The following is a 19,109-nucleotide window of genomic DNA, read 5'->3' on the forward strand; positions in this document are numbered from 1 at the left end:
CCTAAGCAACAGCGGCAACTCGTTAGCATAGAGAAGGAAGAGCAGAAGGCCTCAGATGGTGCCTTGTGATGCACTACTTTTGACCATCTTCCAATCGGATAGCGTTCCCTTGACCCTCACTCTCTGTCTGCGGTCACATAAGAAATTTCTTATCCACTCATGTACAGTACCTGTTATTCCGAAGCTCGTGAGCTTCTGCATAAGACCTACGTGTGAAACCTTGTCAAATGCTTTGCCAAAATCTATGAATATCACATCGACAGACAGACCTTTATCTAAGGTTGCTGTCCAATCCTCTCTCGCATAAGTAAGTTAGTCAAGCATGAACGCTTGTTACGAAATCCAGGTTGCTCAGGAGCTAACAGATTGTGTAAATCTATGCGGCTTAGCAACCTAACCCAAATTATCTTTTCAGGTAACTTAACGACAATGTTAGTTATACTGACAGGCCGGTATTTAGATACGATCTGTCTCTGACCATCCTTAAATATAGGACTGACTTTAGCGTCTTTCCAATCTCTAGGGCGTTGAGTGAGTGAAAGAGAGATGTTGAAGAGTGTCGCGAGCGGTTTTGAAATAATGTCCGCAAGAGATGACAGCAGACATGGATGTAACCCGTCAGGGCCCGGTATCTTACAAGGTTTGAGGTTAGTTATCAACGGAGGGACAGATTCCTCAGTCACCTGTACAGATTCAATGGTTGGTATCTCGGTGTGAGTGGGACAAGCATTTGTTACAGAAAACATAGAGTACACTTCGCTAAAATAGTTTGAAAAAGTCTCAGCTTTCGTCTGATCTGATTCAGTAAGTAAATCTGAATTTTCCTGTAACAGTAACGAGGGAATACCATTACTACGTTTCAGTCGCCGTTTAACATCAGAACAGTCGTTTCGGACAAGTACGGCTATCATATACTAACTGTTGTTCGTAAGTGGTACGGGATTTGGTTATGGTTTTCTTACAGATATTACGGAAATTTCGGGACTCACGCTTAAATGGTGAATGACCTGTGAACAAGAATAAGTCCCAGAAATGTTTCCTACGCTTTAACAGCTTTCGGGTTTCCTTATTAATCCATGGAGGGCAATATGATAACTTACGTGCTGACCATGGGATAAACGGCGACGTTACGGACTCGAATGTTGCCTTAAACTTATTCCATTCATCTTCGATTAATCCATCCGCGTCGACCGATCAATCAGTCGAGATAGCACAGTTTCTAATTTCCGGAATATTAGCTCGCCAGATATTGGGACGAGGTGGAGTAGATACGAATTGTATTCCATGTGTCCTAAACCTAAAGTGAATTACAACGTGATCACTGTTCACTAGTGGGGGAAGGTGCTGAATATCAAGGACATCCTCACAGTGGTGGGTGAAGGCGAGGTCCAGCAGTGACGGATCATGATTGAAATCGGTTTTGTGATACACTGTACTAGCGCACACTGAATAACGGTAGATAAAAAGTCGCTATCGAAACCACTACTTGGAGCTGTAAGCTCTATCCAGTTGATATGCGGTGCGTTGAAGTCCCCACCGATGAGACAACATTCTGCCATACTCCAAGAACAGATGTGTCTTAAGATAGAGTCGTCAGCAAGACAACACGGACTATGGTATATTCCCCCTGTAGTCACTAACCCATTTCTAGATTTAATCTTACAACGTGCTACCTCACATGTACCACTAACATGAGCCTCCGATGTGACTGATTGTATACGAAAGTGATTCCTAACGAATAACGTTATGCCTCCCCCCTTGCGACTTAAAACTATATCACTTCTAATACAGATATAGCCTGCAATGATGGGAGAACATTCTATATCTATGGTGAACCAAGTTTCTGTAACAACAATTATATCGGGACCCAATTCATCCACCATCAGACTTAGCTCGGACGTTTTATTTCTAAGACTACGAGCGTTCGTGTAGCACACACTTGAGGTATTTTGGGAATCATTCGTTCTACCCATACAGGCCTTGGAAGCATTGGCTTCCAAGACCTGACTACACGAAAACCCTTAAAGGTGAGGTTGGTTTCGTCATTTAAGTTGCGCGTTCTTAACTCCGCAAGGGCATTCTTTTACTTGATTCAATCCTCAAGCGGCCAATCTGATCGAATACGAATATTTGAATCATGAGTTTTTTGTGCGTTTTTCAATAATATATCTCGTTCTTCAAAATTCCTGAAAACCAGCTTCAAGATCCTTCGTGGTTGGGTCTCGCCTCCAACCCATTCACCGAGTCGTATTGCTTTCGTGATATGTACCCCTGAAACTTCTTCAGGTAATACGTTTCTTATCACAGATTCCACTAACTGCAGATCGTGTGAATGTCTTTTAGCAGGGTCATTGTCTTTCGACTCCTCAAGATTCCAAATAATTAAACTAGGGAGGGGTTTAGCTTCTTTTGAAATCGGGTTCACGGTTTTTGGTCGCGATGTTCGATCCTATGTATTAACTACTGGCATCTTACGATTAGTTTTTATTGTAACAGAGTCATGTGAGTCGAGCAAGTGTCTCACAACAATGTTTGACGATGCTTTACTCTGGGACTTTGGTAGATTATTCTGTGAGTCCACCAAGGTCTTATCAAGTAAACGGGCATTAGTTTTAGCTATCTTTCCTGCTCTTCTGCGTTTCCGTGTCATCCATATTCCATCAGTCGTAGCATCTACATTAGAACTACTTGGGACAGTAATTGTTTTGTCTGGATCACCGGTCGCTGCTGTAGCAACTTGGCCACCAATATCTAATGACGTTTCGCTCATTGATTGTCTCGAGGTAGAAGGTTCAATTGCAGGTCACACAGTTAGATGTCTGGCGTGCGCCGTGACAGCACTCACGACACTAACGCAATCTTCGCCATCAGTACCAATGTTACTAGTACAGCTCTCATCAACCTCCTTATTAGCCAACACCAGGAGACTAATTGCTTCCTGGATAAGCAATGTTTTGCTCGGGCGACAACCACTTATTACACTCATCACATTGCATCCCTTCGTCCACGGGAAATAAGCATAACCTCCACTTGTGTCTGTAGGTTATTTTCAGTCACATAACCGACCCATACTATTAACGGATGCTCAGCAGGTACTTCGGACAATACCAAACGCGACCAAAACTGCTGTGTGTAACCAGCAATGTTACATACCACATCACGACTACAGGACCACCTGTTTCCTCGAAAGCGCTTAGAATATCTCCGGAAGAGCTGAGTTTGGCCAAAATCGAATTCGGCGACATAATACACTTAGGAACTATCCGGCTGTCAAGCTAACTCCAGGGGCATCTTCCTTCCACAAGGTCCTTATAAAGGACAGCAATGATTGGTGTCCAACTGGTGACTATCGGCGACTGGTTCTGCCATCGCCTGCCATGTTTTGTGAGTAAGAAGAAACAGAGGGGATATATCAGAATAAAAATAGCTTCTTAGTATTTTGTACATAAAAATCAGATCTGCAGTAGGACGGAGTAAAAAGGTTTAACTGCTCAAACCACTCCGTGTATTGCAAGCCCTAGAGTTCTGTAATTTCTAGGGTACCTGCCCCTTGGTACTCTTTCCAAGATGTACAAGTCACCTTATAAACCGGACCTCGAGGACTAGATGCAGTTTTCACGTTTGGATCTCCATAAGGCTGTGTATACAATAGTGAAAATATTAGTTTCCGACTTCGTAAATGTCAGGGACAGTGATCAGACAATTCGTCTATTCAAAGGTGGGCAACCTAGAGCTTGCAAATGCTTGTGCGATCTAGACATAAAACAAATAACCAAGTCGTTGACAAATATGAAGGAGTTACATGTCAAAAGAAAAAGAAGTGTTTTTGTCCATCAGGGATCTCAATTCTATCCCCAAGAGTTGGATAGAAACAATCACTTCATAGTTGACTTTTCAAACTAAGAAAACCCAACGAAATTAGTTCGGGGACTCATATTCAAGGCTTGGGTGAATTTTTAACGAATGAGAGTATATGCTTCTCAACGGTGACCTTCTAGTAACTTACAGAATACTAACCACTCCTTGGCATCCCCTTAAATATCTTCTGAAGCTCATTTCCAATACAAACATTAGGGGTAACCGGAAATTAAAGACACTAGATAAATGAATTGTAAGCACACACCCCACTCCTCAGGAGGGGTCAAAATCTGGAATCCGCCGCCGACTGAGCTAATCTGAGAGACCTCTCAGGAATTATTTAATGGGGAGCTTGGCATATTCTTAAAGACTAAAGATAGCATCTTACAATGATTTACTGATATCGAAGATGCCACAGAGTTTGACAACGCTTTAACCAGTAACACCTAATATGAATCGTACCCACCAAGTGAAATCAAAAGACAGAAGCGAGAAGGTTCGAAGATATATTTGATAGGTTATCAATATATCGAGGATCGTCTGATCTAATCTGACTAGTGATTGCAGGGGTTGTTGAGCACGGCGTTCCAATTCGTGATCTGTTGCGGATGCATGACCGAGAGCCTTCAGCGGCACGGTTTAAACGTTAGGTCCCTTCGAATGTGCCCGCTCTTTCGCTTCAACGACCTTGAACTGCCTGACTAGAGGCGGTTATTCCGTATTTCAATTGCCGTGGGTTGGTTGGATAGCATGACATCTATGTTCACCGTCACCATAATCAAGGAGGTGAACAATATATAATGAGTTTTACGACTTATTTTCATGAAAACTCAATCTGTGATCTATTTTTGACTAGAAAAATTGTGAGTTTTACCTGTTTGACTTTGTATTGTTAAAAATAACCATATTACGCTAACTACAGATTTACTTAAGTGATGAGCAAGAAATACGTCAAACTGCTAATAAATTGGAATAAGAACTATGTAGCAAGCACAAGCATTACGAAAATTCACGTGTGATGGAAAAAAGGCTGTTAATAGCTGAGAAATAACGACACAAAAAATCCACGACAATATGTTACATGTGCGCGAAAACCCGTGACTTAACAGGCAGAGTGTGCCCCTTCAGCTAGGTGAGTCCATTAAAACTAATGTGGTCAGCATCCAATGTCGAAAACTTACAGAGCTATTTATTTGGGAGATTTATTTATCGCTATACTCTGCTTAAAGGTGACAAATTAAAAATTTCTATGCTGAGCTATTACCTAATATACTTGACTTAATGAGTGAGTCAACTTGTCCCTTATGCAGGCTTCAAACTGAGAACCTGTACAGTTCAGAAGCATCAAAGGATATATGAACATGAAGTGCTATACTATTCATTATCTCCATTTTGACAGTTCATTGTCAAGCTATGTCACTGAGCTGCATGTGAAAGGAAGCATGTAATGCATAAAAACTAGAGTTCAATCTTAAAAGACGTGCGAAGTGTTCCATAGTAAGAAGAATTGAAACTATGAGAGATATAGACAATATCTCAAGCATATCCCCTCAAAAAGGTACCCAGATTTCTTTAAGTTCTATCGATACTAAGAAAGATGACTCCTGATATTGATACACAGTAACTCCTTTTATGATTGTTTAGTAATTTCAAAGTTCATAAAGCATAGTAACCAACATAATCTCTCTTCTTAACGAGGGATCAACCGTTATATTCTCTGAGTGTGAAAAGTCCTCTACGATGTCTTGGTTAAACAATATGTTAATTTTATTTAATTAAGACATTAGTAACATTAGCAATTAGCGTAATTTTGCTTATTTATTTAGTCTAGCAAAAACTAAGTAAATGATTTTCCACGGGATTGCAACAGCTTCGCATCCGTACAATATCACAGTCAGATGGAAGTTGAGTTAGAAGAAATGATGTTTATTTATACTAAAGCCTAGAGAAGATAGAACTGACAATCCAATACTGATATCGTTAGTCATGAATCTAATCTATGAATCTGAGTATGTTGTTAATGATTTACACCAGTTGAAAATGATAAGACTAGTAGCTCGTTTCTATCTTTAAGAGTCTATCGCTTGCTGTACGGAGGATGATCTTGTTTAATGTTTAGTTATTTGAGGATTCTTCCACTATATTTCTGAAAAAAGTTATGCGATTCTTTATGATTTCATATGACTAATTTATTTGGTCAGTAAATGTTTTTGTTACTAGAATGTTGTTCAAGGTAATAATAATGAAAAGTCAAATGTGAATAATCTGTTTTTTGTCTACAATCTCTCATATTACTGACAGCGTAACAATTCTAAGGTCATACTTTTGTCAATACCATATTAACAAATTAATTATGGATTACTACATGTTTACCTATTTTCTAATGTTGTAGTTATGCAGTAATTGAAATATCTAAACATAATGTTGAAATGAAAGTGAGATTTTCTCATAGTAATTTAATGTATTACTTATCTCCACATCATTCATACCATATATTAATAAAATCGACATTCTAAAATATTTTCCTTAGAAATTAACTGATTATTTTCATTATATATAATGGCATATCTCTTCACATATTCAAGTTAAAAAGTACATTTCAAAACTACGATTTTTTTATAGCTTAAAAAACCCCTATAGAATATTCAAAAACTGAAGAATGTATTGTGGTGCGTGCTACTTATATTGACATAACGTGAGTCAGGAATGTAATATCTGGCAGCAGAAAATTGGGAAGATCAAGAAAGGAAGAACGGGAATAGAAAGAAATTAGTATAGAAATGCAAGAACAATGAAGTCCGAGACAATTATTGAACATTTTGCAAATTAAGTATTATAGTATGCTTTTTCTATTTCACCAAGTAACTCACCTGTGTTCCATTTCACTATAGTGCGAGTGGACGATTACATCTTCGAACTCTACAGTTATAAGATCATTGTTATTGTGATATTTTAAATAGGCTAAATGAAGGTACGTATTAATTAATTTGACAATGTTATATGTAATGAGGTACTGAACGTTGGCATCTATTTCAATATTAAATAGATCAAAATTGTGTTATTTGTACAAAATGTATAAAACTTTTTTTATGTGATTCGAAGAAGACATTAGTTATCTTAGGAATTCTAAACTGAAGAAATGTTAGTTATACATCAATAAAAACAATAAATATCCAAATATAGCTGTTATTGCGCTAATCTATCACATAGTTCTGATAATCTTCGTCTTTTTATTACATGATCGAAAAAATAGCTGTATTTTTTTGAGTAACGTAAGGAAGAGTCCTAAATGCATATCTTGTAAATGTGATATCTATATTGAAATACCTTTAACGTGTTGAAATTTATGGTATATATGAGATCAAAAACATTTTCATGAATATTATATTTATAATATAGTAATATATATATTTTTAAAAAGTTTGTATTATGATATGTTGTCCTTTTATAAAATGTTGTACTAGAATGTTGTTTGTTAAGGCTAAGAAGTGGTTTTTGTCTATAAAGCATCCAACGTTCAACCAGTAAATCACAGTTTTGATTTCTGTCATCAAATTGCAATTCAAAGCTGAGTAAAAAAACTTGTACTTGATAAATAAGTTACATTAATAATAGTGAAAGATAAATATTAGAATTATATAATTAAATCAAGTTATTTAATGTATATACAAAAGTCAACCCATAAAATTACTGAATAAAAAGACTATTCACTGACATTCACTAAAAAAAATTGACATTTGCAAAACAAATCGAACAGTTAGTTACGATCATAAACAAATGTGGTTAGGACACTAGTTTGCCTAAACCTCAGATTACTGTATCATGTTGTGGTGTGTGTTACTTATATTGACATAAGTAGTATATGATGTTAGTCGTGAACAGAAGGTCTAGCAGCAGAGACAAGAGGATCGAACAGTAAAGAATGGAAACAGAATGCGATCTGTATGAAAATGCAAGAACAATGAAGTCTGAGTCATTTTGAGACAATTGATGGACATTTTGCAAAAATTACGTATCTACTATTTGATTGTTAGATTTTGTGTCAAATACATCCGATTATCGCCACCCATGTTCTGTTCACTACAATGTAACCATATCCAGAGTTTTTTGAACACAATAGTTCAAATAAAAAGACAAATAAGCCATTTATGATCAATAAAAATAATATCTAAACTGAAATTCGACTGTATGGTTCCTTAAAACATTAGAAGAAATTTTATTAATAGATACATGAAAATTTTACATTGTAGTTAATATGATCAAGTTTCTAATATCGAACTAATATTTTATTATATATTGGGTCAGAAATAAAATCACTTCATAAGTGATTAGAGGTATGATTTTGATTAGATCAATTACTTCACTTAACACAATTGTTTTCATTATAAAAAAAATGAAAGTTTACATAACTAATAAGTTTGAAATCGAACTGGTTTTTCTTTACTTCATAAAATTATAATCTATTACTATCCAATTAATCCACAGGTTTTTGAAAAAACTTTAGTTCGTCAACTGGTTAATCAATCAACCACTTAAGTATTCCATCATGAAATGAGTTAACATTATTGCAGTTAGTTAAAAGTACAAAAAGTTAATCTGATTTTGGGGATTTAATCACGATTTACCTTTATATTTAAAAGTATGCATTAGTTTTAATTTTATTTTTAATCTTGTCATTTCATCAAGTCGAAAAGTGAGGAGAATGTTATTGTTGCTAAATGTTTCATTTATGTTAGATAAGACAAGAAAATAGAAGAATAGATAAGAGACTGGTTTTAGTAGACCAGTTATTTACATTATTCAACTTCTTTCTATTACAATATATGTAATAACTAACTATATATCTAATTTATAAAACTAAAATTGTTTAATCTGACAATGTTTATGAGAAAGAACTGTCTGGTATTTATGATACTGTAATTAGAACTAAATTTCTGTTAAACACCCTGATCATCTGTCTAATTACATAATTCCTACAAAAATAATCAGTTTTAATAGCTAACCAATTGATTAGGATTCCAACTAGCCTTATTCCTAAATTATAATCGTTTTCATGAATAACATAAATTTAAGCACTTACAGTTCATTGAATTACCATCATTTAATTGGTATTATTTTCGTATTCACTTCTTATATATATATAATTTATATTCTGAAAATAATAATTTCAGAATTCACGCCAGTTTACAGGCACGATCAATTTGATATAAATAGTAACATTAGACGTACAAAACAAACATGTGATAGAAGAAAGTTTTAAGTATACCAGTTCAGTAGTTGTTTAGGTAGTACATGTATTACAGCGATCCAATGCATCAGCCGGGAATTTTTAATATTTCTTAAATGGACAGCCTGTTGATTTATGAACGGAGTAATTTAGGTCATTTCGTGTGCCAGATAGAATTAATGATAATTATCTACAACCAGAGAAATTAAAACGAAAACAGAGAGCACGGAACAACAAAGCAGTAATTACCAAAATATGTCAATCAGGTCTACCTAAATGCGTGTGTCATGTGACACAGTGATATTCTGTTGATGTTATTCAAATTAGTTAAACTTTCTGGGGACGGTGTTAACATAAAGTGACAGCAAGTAGGTCGTTTTACTTAAGGAATGTACTAATAAAAATGGCTAAACATTTAAAGTTCCTATAATATCACTTGTGGAATGAGATACACTTACAGGTGCTAGAATATTCAGTGCATTTTCAGAGGAACAGTATGCATCGATGCAGCGAACAAATAATGGGAGTGATTTTATCGTACGGATAGATTGTGGTATCTTATTCCAGAGTTCAGAAAATTTACAGGTGAAGTAATTCATATAAAGAGATGATTAAGAATAAGTTTGTTTCACAAGTGCCAAGGAATTACGGATGTCATAATGAGAAGTTTCTGCATATTGAATCACGTGATTGGATGTAAAGGACAGTTCATTAAGTAGTTTGAAGAAAAAGATAAAATTTAGTTTGAGTCCCCTTTTCCATAGAGGGTCTAGCCCAAGTTTATTACATTTAGAATTATAAGTTAAGGTACAATCAGCTCCAAGAATATGAAGTGTAAATCCTCTTTGTACTGATTCCAGCCTTAATTTATCCTTTATTCGCGCACTGCTAAGAATAAACGTGCAATATTCTGGAAGAGGTCGAGGTTGTAATATTAATGTTATTCATGATTTCCTTTAGAAATATGACTTAATCTCTACAGATCATGTCGAATAACTGGAATAGATCTTTTGTTTTAATTAGAAAAATAATCGATCGAACACCGACCTTGATGATAATGACATTTAATAGTGATATTCTTTGTTTGTAACCTTTATTTCACTTTATTATACAATGATAAATGACAACAATTGTGAATATAATGAACAATTGTGTAAATAAAAGAATATCTGTGTAGTTCAAATCTGTCAGCATATAATTTGATGGGTTTTTCACCAATCAAACTATTGCTTTTCAGACATAATTTTATGGGAATAATCGTTGATGTCTAGGTTACTGCCATTTACAAATAAAGTTGTAACACGTTGTAACATACTTATATTTTTTCTGATGTTACTAAAAATAGTACAGACATTTTTATCACCGAAAAATATGATATACAATACATAATATATTTTATTTAATATAATATACAGCCTTCAAGTGTTATGATGAAAGAAATGATTTTAGATCACTGATTCTTTATCCAATGGTCCATAATTCAATAAATTTGCCTTATTCATGTACGGCCATCCAACATTAATGGCGTCTGTCTTATTCCTAACATACCTGATATAACTGGTCTATAATTCCTACCAGAGTTTTGAAATGTACCTATGATATGATTTGTCTACTACAAAATTAATTAATTAATTACACAATAAACCGTATATGATTTTCAAAAGATTCTAAAAACAGATCACGATAATTTAAGGACTTTTACAAATAATCATGGTTCTATTTTCAAATAGTGTCGTTTCGTATACTTTAGCAAAATCTTTATCCATTTGTTATTCAAATTCAGAGTTATGAACGCAAAAGCAGTTTATTAAACAGCTGTTTTTACACTGGTTGGGGTAACCAAATGTATTCGAACACAAAGTTACAGAATATCTTAGTCAAATCTGAGAACCATACAATAAATACTTCATTTGCAAAGTGTCAGTCAGTCGTCTCAGACTTGATTGTTTCTTTGTTTCCACATCAATCATTCTCTGTCCTCGTTCTATTTTCTTCGATCTTCTTAACTTTCTGCCACCAAACATTTCACTTTCGATGATTGATACATACTGTTTATATCTGTCGACATCAGTAGCACACACCACAGTATTATTTTATTATTACGTACTTTCGATTGTTATCTAGGAAACGGCATGTATATCTTCTTTTTCAAAGACTTTATTATTATTGCCGATTGTCGTTAAATTTAAGATTATTAATTATTATTTATACTTCATGAAGTTTATTCTAAGTTCTACCTATCTTATTACTTACGTAATTCCAATGTTTCACAATTCCTTTCCCACAGTTAGTTACTCAGAAATGTATAGTTATTTTGTGATTTAACAGGTATATTTAAATTAAGAAATGAAAGACTGATTAGTGAATTTAAGTGATCATATATGAAATAATGAAGGCTTATAATGGCCTTTGATATCTACAATTGAATGACTAAATAACGGACTAGAAAATATATCTAGAAAGTAAAACATTTGTGGGGAAATAATGGAGACAATAGTTTATGCAAGGAGTAAGTGACTGAACGATACATTTTTTCAGAACATTCATAGTTGATAAAACGAAACGTTAGCTCCTGATTTCGATTACTGTTAACCAACATGGACTTAGGCTTGAATGTTACGAAGCAAAGAAATCCAAAATAATGAAGGATTTTGATTTGATATTGGTGAGTGATCATAAAAATAAGGAATTGTAAAATATCCATTAAAAGACACAATATCATTAAGTGGTAATTCATCATTTGATTTGACGCCATGAAACATTCATTTGTTGTATTCTTCCAATTCTTTTTTTCTGGGCATAATGTAATCGAAGGATTTTGGCGACGAACTTTCTGTTCTATACAAAGATCAAAAATAAATTTATTCATTAAACTAATTTATTTATTTAACTAAATTACAACGACCTTGCTGTTCCTAAATAAAAAGGTAGATGTCAGTATCAACATCACGCTTTCTAATTCATTTTTCTATTGCAAAATTTTAAATGTTATAATTATTAGTTTCATGGCCTAATATTGTACTGGTTAAATATTTTGAAAGACTGGAAGAGCATAAAGTACTGTACAGCATGTGTACAAAACTCCCGCAACTACCTTTTATATTAGAAATAGACTTTAACAGCTCAAACTGAGTGGGTTCAATGAAAGATGATTTTGAATAATCAGATAGATTTATGATTTACTATGAAACACAAAAAATTACAGAATTACTGAGGACTGTTTTCGAAATCAGTAGAAGAATTGTCTAACAGAATAGTTTTTTCATTCTTCATTTAGAAAAATGTTTTCTAAATCAGTTAGTACTACTTATAGATTTAATTTAATATTAAAGACAGTATCAGTAGTATCGTTTAGTGAACATAAAACATAATAACCTAATACCGAAACTATTACAATATGCTAAACTTAATCACTAAAAATATAATATAAATAAAACAATTAAAAACAACACCAAAAACATTATTTTATTCTAATAGATCTTCATGAATAAATAATGTTGATATTTTAATGATTTAAGTCTAGAAATATCACATACACATTTATTAATGTGCATTGAAAACATTTAGCTTGGATAAACGTAGATAACCTTTATTGAAGTTTCTTGATTTATTCATCTTGTCATATATCACTGTTACTGTTATATATTCGATATGGATTAACTTTGGTAAACAAAATGGTATTGTCATGTTGTTAGCATTTTTAAATCAACGATTCAAGCTATTTCAACAGTTGAGATCATGAGTCAATTGAAGCTAGACCACGATGGAAAACCTGGAAGCACTGGACGGTCGTTTCGTCCTATTGCAAGACTCCTCAGCAGTGCGCATCCACGGCCGTCCAGTACTTCCAGGTTTTCCATAATGGTCTAGCTTCAATTGACTCATGATCTCAACTGTTGAAATTACTACAATCTCCACAAAACCCCTTCTGATTCAAGTCATATCATACAATCATAATTTAATAATATACAAAAGCAAACATATTTGCTATTATTTGGTGTTATTTAATTGAACAGTGAGTCTAATGACAACTCTTTTCTGAAGATATACAACCCAATTATGGCTGTAAAAATATTTAAACTGAATATAAAATAATGAAAATGAATGTGTTGAATTTTAGTTATTGTGGTCAGAAATTATTTAAAATTTAGTTCATTTGTGGCAACACATCCAAAATTTATGTATGGAATCGATTGAATTCACACACTAAAATCTCAAGACACAATGAAAAGAAAACGATTTTAAAATAGTAACCAATATCAGGTTATCCAGTTTCTCAGTATTGACTTGATTTTATCGACCAAGGTGCAGTATGATCACTAAACTTAATGACCCGATATCGTATATATTGCCTCCAATAGTCTGAGATCAAAATTACTTAGCCTAGTAGCCACATTGTAACTCGACCTACAAAATTCAATCAAAGCAAGGAATAGATATTGTGATGCTGGTTACTTTCTGGCTATAAATCAGTGTAGAAAGTTCAGTCATACAGATGGTTAGTCTTCGCATGAATAACTTCTTGATAGCTTTACTGACAGTGATAACGAATGAAACAGATCTGAATGTCATAGAGTGAATATCAGCTCCTTCAAACTTGCAGATACACATTGTTGACATTTACCATCTAGAACGTATATTGATCATGAGCTTTGCACCGACTGTGTTAACATAACTTCATTAGTATGGATCATTCATATGATTCAGTTTTATTTATTATGATTCATCATATCCAACATTTGGCCAACGGATTCGAAATATTTTCCACAGACAATTGTTATTAAACACTTGTATCTTCTGGATGATAGCTTTCGTAGTTCTTAAGGTCTCCGCCCCATATAGTGGAACTGTCTTGACATTTGTATTGAAATTTCTGACCTTGGTGTTGGTTGACAATTGTTTTGAGTTCCAGATATTCTTCAATTGTAGATATGCTGTTCTTGTTTTTCCGATCCGCGCCTTCACATCTGTATCAGATCCACCGTATTCATCAATGATGCTGCCCAAATATGTAAAGGTTTTTACATCCTCCAAAGCCTCTCCATCAAGTGTGATTCGATTGTTGCATGCTATGTTGTATCGGAGAATCTAGTTTTTCCATATGTGTATGTTAAGACCTACTGCTGCTACACTGGTCGTCTTCTGAATTTGTTGTTGCGTGTGCGATAGAAGGGACAGATCATCTGCGAAGTCTAGATCGTCCAGCTACATAATAGCTGTCCACTTGAAGCCACTCTAGGGCTACTGCCGGTTCCAAGCCCGGATAGAGTAGGAGAGTTTAGCATGGAGTTAGTGACCCCATCATGTGGAGAATTAACTCGTTAGAAAAACGCTGACCGGAAAAAAAAAACAATTTAAACCATTTATCATGGTCATATATTCATAAATTAACTGACTAGTGAGTGAAAAATATTTGTAACCGTTAATTCATTTGAACCGAGGACTGCTTTAACAGTACTCTTCATAATTACTTTAAATAATATGCGGTTTATTCATTCCACCTTTAAAAACAAACTTGTCTAATTGAAGCGTTTAACAAGTTTAAATGTATTCGGTAAATATCAAAATGTTAAAATTGATTCAAATTTATATAAATCAGTTAAATACTTATTTCAGTAAGTATTCTATTATAAAAATTAATACTTGAGCTTTATTTCATAAACATAATAGTTTATCGGAATGATATAGAATGTCTCTTAGGTTTAATGCAAATAAATAAGCGGGTTTATATTCCCCTACTAATAGATACACCATATTGGACAAATATTCATATTCAAGGATCTGTGTTGATTGAAGTATGCTTCACAATTAGAATACTTGACAGTTTTACTCAGCATGTACTTTTCCATCATTGATAAGATTTAATTTAAAAGTTATGGTGAAAAACTATTTTGTATATCATTATAGGGTTGTGGAGATTGTTACGTTTTTGATCGAAATCATGAATGGATCAATGCTAGACCACGATTGGAAACCTGGCAGCACTGAACGACCGCTTTCTCGTAGTATGGGATTCTTCAGTAGCGCGCGTGCACGATCCCGCGCACGAGATTCCAACTCAGGACTTTGGGTCCCGCGCGCTAACGCTTAACATCTAGACCACTGATCCGACATCCACCGGTGGTAATGTCTAACTTCAGCCAATCCACGAAATTGCGTGACCATCTTCCGTTGTCTGAGGTAGATACCTGTCTCTAGCTGATACAGATTTAATATATTTTAAGAATTTTTTCCATTGATTTACTAAATGGAAGGAAACCATTAAAAAGTCTGAGCTACTTCTTATTTTTAGGTTTTATTTATTGATGATTTTTATTATATGTCTCTTGACTTATGAATTTTAGTGTGGCAAAACAGTTAATAATTGAAGATATCTGCCTGTATCCTAACCAGTATTTACATTATTGATAATTTGTTTGCTATGTAACGAGCAATTTCTACTTTTACTATTTTAATAGGTAGTTTTAAAATCAGCTTAACAGCTTTGATTTTTTGGTATCTTCAGTTAGTTATTTAATAGCTCTATTTTTCAGAATCTATTTGTTTAAATACGAAGGTCATTCTTGTTAGGAAAAATGTCACTTGCTCCGGTTCAAATATTCTTACGTTGTATTAAGCGAGTTGAAATGTCATGATGCAATAAACTGTCAGAAATTAAGTGATTCATATGTCAAACAATTATCAGACTACTCATCAGAAAAGCATGTATTTTATATAACAATTTGAAAGGACGAGGAAAAGAGGTAGATACAGATAATTAATGATTCAAGCCAAAAGAATTATATGCTGACTGGCTAATTATATAGAAGTTATTTCATTCGATATATAAAATGACAAAGGTCAGAAATGTGAAACGCTGGATTTCGATGCAGTGATCTAATGTTAGCACATCCATTTCAAAATTTAAATGTCTTTGGTTTAATACATGGTCAAACGATGAATGTTTACTGCTGAGGACTTCGAAATCAGAATAAAACTGCTGCTAAATCCATTATATGTATTTCCTCAGTAGTATGAAATTTATGAAAATTAATAAAAATGCTTAACGGTTTATTAAAAGTTATCCTTAAATTAGAGCAGTCACTCTTTTTTTTCCTATCTCTATGAAATGCGTATTATTCGAGCTTAGAAACCATTTGTTCATGAATATGTTTGTCATTTTCTTATTTATCATAACTATTGAAAGAATTTGCTAATTAGCGATTTAATAACTTGTTAACTTATTCCTAAGGTAAATATAAAATCTGATATGCATGATAAGTATGTAAATTCTGAAGTGAGTAAAATTACGTTCTGTATTTTTTTATTTACTTGGTATCTGAACAGAAATGTCTTGGCGTTAACAGTTTAGTAACAGAGTGTAAATGTCTGTTTTTTTCTGATGAAGTTTACGTCACAGTCCAATTTGTGTAATACACATCTCAATCTAAGCAGTGGACATAATCATGGTTTATTACAATAATATAGGAGTAAAATATGTATTAAAATACAACTTTGTCATTATTTATTGTTTCAGTAACATAAACACTTTTCTGACTAATTATTTGTTTGATTCATAATATACACGCACGTATATCTTAAGTGTCAGAGAACAAAGTACTGTTATGCCACTAGCACTTTTAAAACCTGTGCAGAATCTAAATTTATCAAAGCTTATTGAATGTATTTAAGGGTTTCTGTAGATATTAGTTTAATTTACGGGTATTATTCAATACAAATGAACTTTTCATGTAGTATCATTCTAGATAAAAGCTCCCTACTAATATCCCAAGGTTTTCGTTTACACTCCAACTGAGGTCAATCTGCGACGAACAACAAGGGTAAACTAAAATATACTACACAACCTCATCAATCTAACTACAATTATGTACTCACAAGTCAGTTCGAGACTTAATTCTCGAGTGCGAAGCTGTGGCTAACAAGGTTCAATCACGACGATATTAAGTAGAGAAAACTGATTAAAGCTGTATATTGAGAATTGATAGAAGTTGAATTTGAAAATCATCAGACTCGAATTCAGTTGTTTATGGTTTTGTTTAGTTCACTGATGTTCTAATTACTGACGATTATCTTTTATTAACTAGTTGGTGTTGTTATAAAGCAAGGACGACCTATTTTCTAAATTAAGCCTAATTCATGTGTGTTTTCAAATTTATCCAAAATCATGAGTTAATCCTAAATTGCAATGAAGATTACCTTACGTTGCAACTAGAAATAAATTATCTGTCAGATGATGTTGACTTCTTCAAGAGAAAAATATAGCCTAGGAATATAAAAAACAGTAACATAAATTTATCAAATTTCAGGAACTATGAATCTTAATTTAAATTTGCGAGGGTAAATAGCACATATAGAAATATTTCACTCCATTTTCAATGCGCTTTAATCCTCATGAAATAGTCGGAAGCTAGGAATTGTATTCTTACGTATAAACTGTTTATGTCTATTTCAACCGACTAACCAGATCTCATTTCATTTAGACAAGATAAATTTATTCTGATCTACCAATAAATTTTTAACTTCATATGTGGTTGTGATTTTAGACTCAATAACTATTACAAGCAAACCAATGTTCATAAATCCTTTGAAAAGCTATGAGTTCCATTAATAAATACATCCTTATATTGACTTACTTAACAAGAACATTATAATTGGAATCACTGACTGAAGAAAATAATCTAACAGATAGACTTCTATAAGGAAATCATTGCTGAGTTTCTATATAAAAAATATATGTTGCATAAATTTGGAAATATTCATAAGTCACCTAATAATTTTTTAGATGTAGAAATCGGTTATATGGGAGTTACATAAAGAATCTTTGAAGGAAGTAATAAATATGAATTTTCCAAACCCGACTGTAGATTATCTGGAGAGAAATAATAATCTAGAAAAAAATTTATATTCAGACAAAGAATCAAGGCTTTATGAAAAAACACAACGATGTTTCCCTATGAAGTAAACCTATTAAGGTTAAAAACAAATGTAATGCACTATGTAACTTCACTAAAATTGTAAACGTTTTATCAGTTCAATGAACACAAAGCAAACAAATAGTAAGATCATGGGACTAAATAAGGGAAATATGACTAACCAGTTGTGAATGAACACATTGTTTTAATTGTATTATTAAAACTATGAGGTTGAAAATTAAATTAAAATCTAAGGTTTAGGAGTCACATTTTGATAAAGTGAATGATGAACTAAATGCAATAAGATTTCAGGAATATATCGTTAAAATTGCTTACCTCTAACTAGTTTGCAAACGAAATTAATCATTACTGTCTCTGTCTCTATTTATTTGAGATGTCAATAAAGCACCGCTGTACTTCTAACTGCCAACATTTATATTACCATTTTGAAGCTGATAGACTCTTGAAATTCAGAAAATGAAAGTAAAATCAGTTAAGTGATATATGACACTATAACAAGAGAATCCTTTGAATTCAATTACACTAACATGTGTTTTATGATGCCTTCTTTCTTAAACAAAATCACTTATGAACAAATATTACCAAACTTCAGTAGAGCTATTTTATTAGTTAAAGTACATTGACATTTCGAGTAGTCAGACACATACATTAGCAATCAAATCAATGAGAAGAAATTTTATGAAAAGAACATCCTAGCAAGTATTCCTTCTTGTTCTTTTCTATTTTGATTCACTAATATTCAGAATTACACAACAATAAAATCGTAAACCCATTCTTTTTTTTACATGTCAAATTAGTTGACAATCATTATGTATTGCAGATTAAATTTAATATTCTATAAAATTGGAGTCCATGAATAGTAATGAGCAAAACTAGAACATAAATGGGACTATGTGACTATATTATATCATTCTTAGGTCGTTTGTTTGTAAAGTGAATAGAAATGTTTTGACAAAAATTAACAAGAATATGTACTTTGTTATTTCTAAAAAATAATTGTTCTCCTTTTAAAATTATAAAGTGATATTTTCAGTAATATAATTTCGATAGGCACATTAATTTTAGCATACATGTGCATATATATTTGCACT

At 33.1% G+C, this 19,109-nt stretch overlaps 1 protein-coding gene across 1 annotated transcript; it reads right to left on the minus strand.

The window, feature by feature from the left end:
• Positions 1-9,696: 9,696 nt before the first annotated feature.
• Positions 9,697-19,096, minus strand: MS3_00001580 (uncharacterized protein; the record flags this gene model as incomplete). The annotated part of the gene is made up of 7 exons (XM_035733985.1): positions 9,697-9,995; positions 10,634-10,694; positions 11,679-11,923; positions 17,719-17,803; positions 17,896-17,972; positions 18,180-18,220; positions 19,089-19,096. The coding sequence occupies 7 exons, from the start codon at positions 19,094-19,096 to the stop codon at positions 9,697-9,699; spliced, it is 816 nt and encodes a 271-aa protein (XP_035590193.1).
• Between the last annotated feature and the right edge of the window lie 13 nt (positions 19,097-19,109).

The sequence above is a fragment of the Schistosoma haematobium genome, chromosome 1, assembly GCF_000699445.3.
Source record: "Schistosoma haematobium chromosome 1, whole genome shotgun sequence".
In the NCBI taxonomy this organism is placed as follows: Eukaryota; Metazoa; Platyhelminthes; class Trematoda; order Strigeidida; family Schistosomatidae; genus Schistosoma; species Schistosoma haematobium.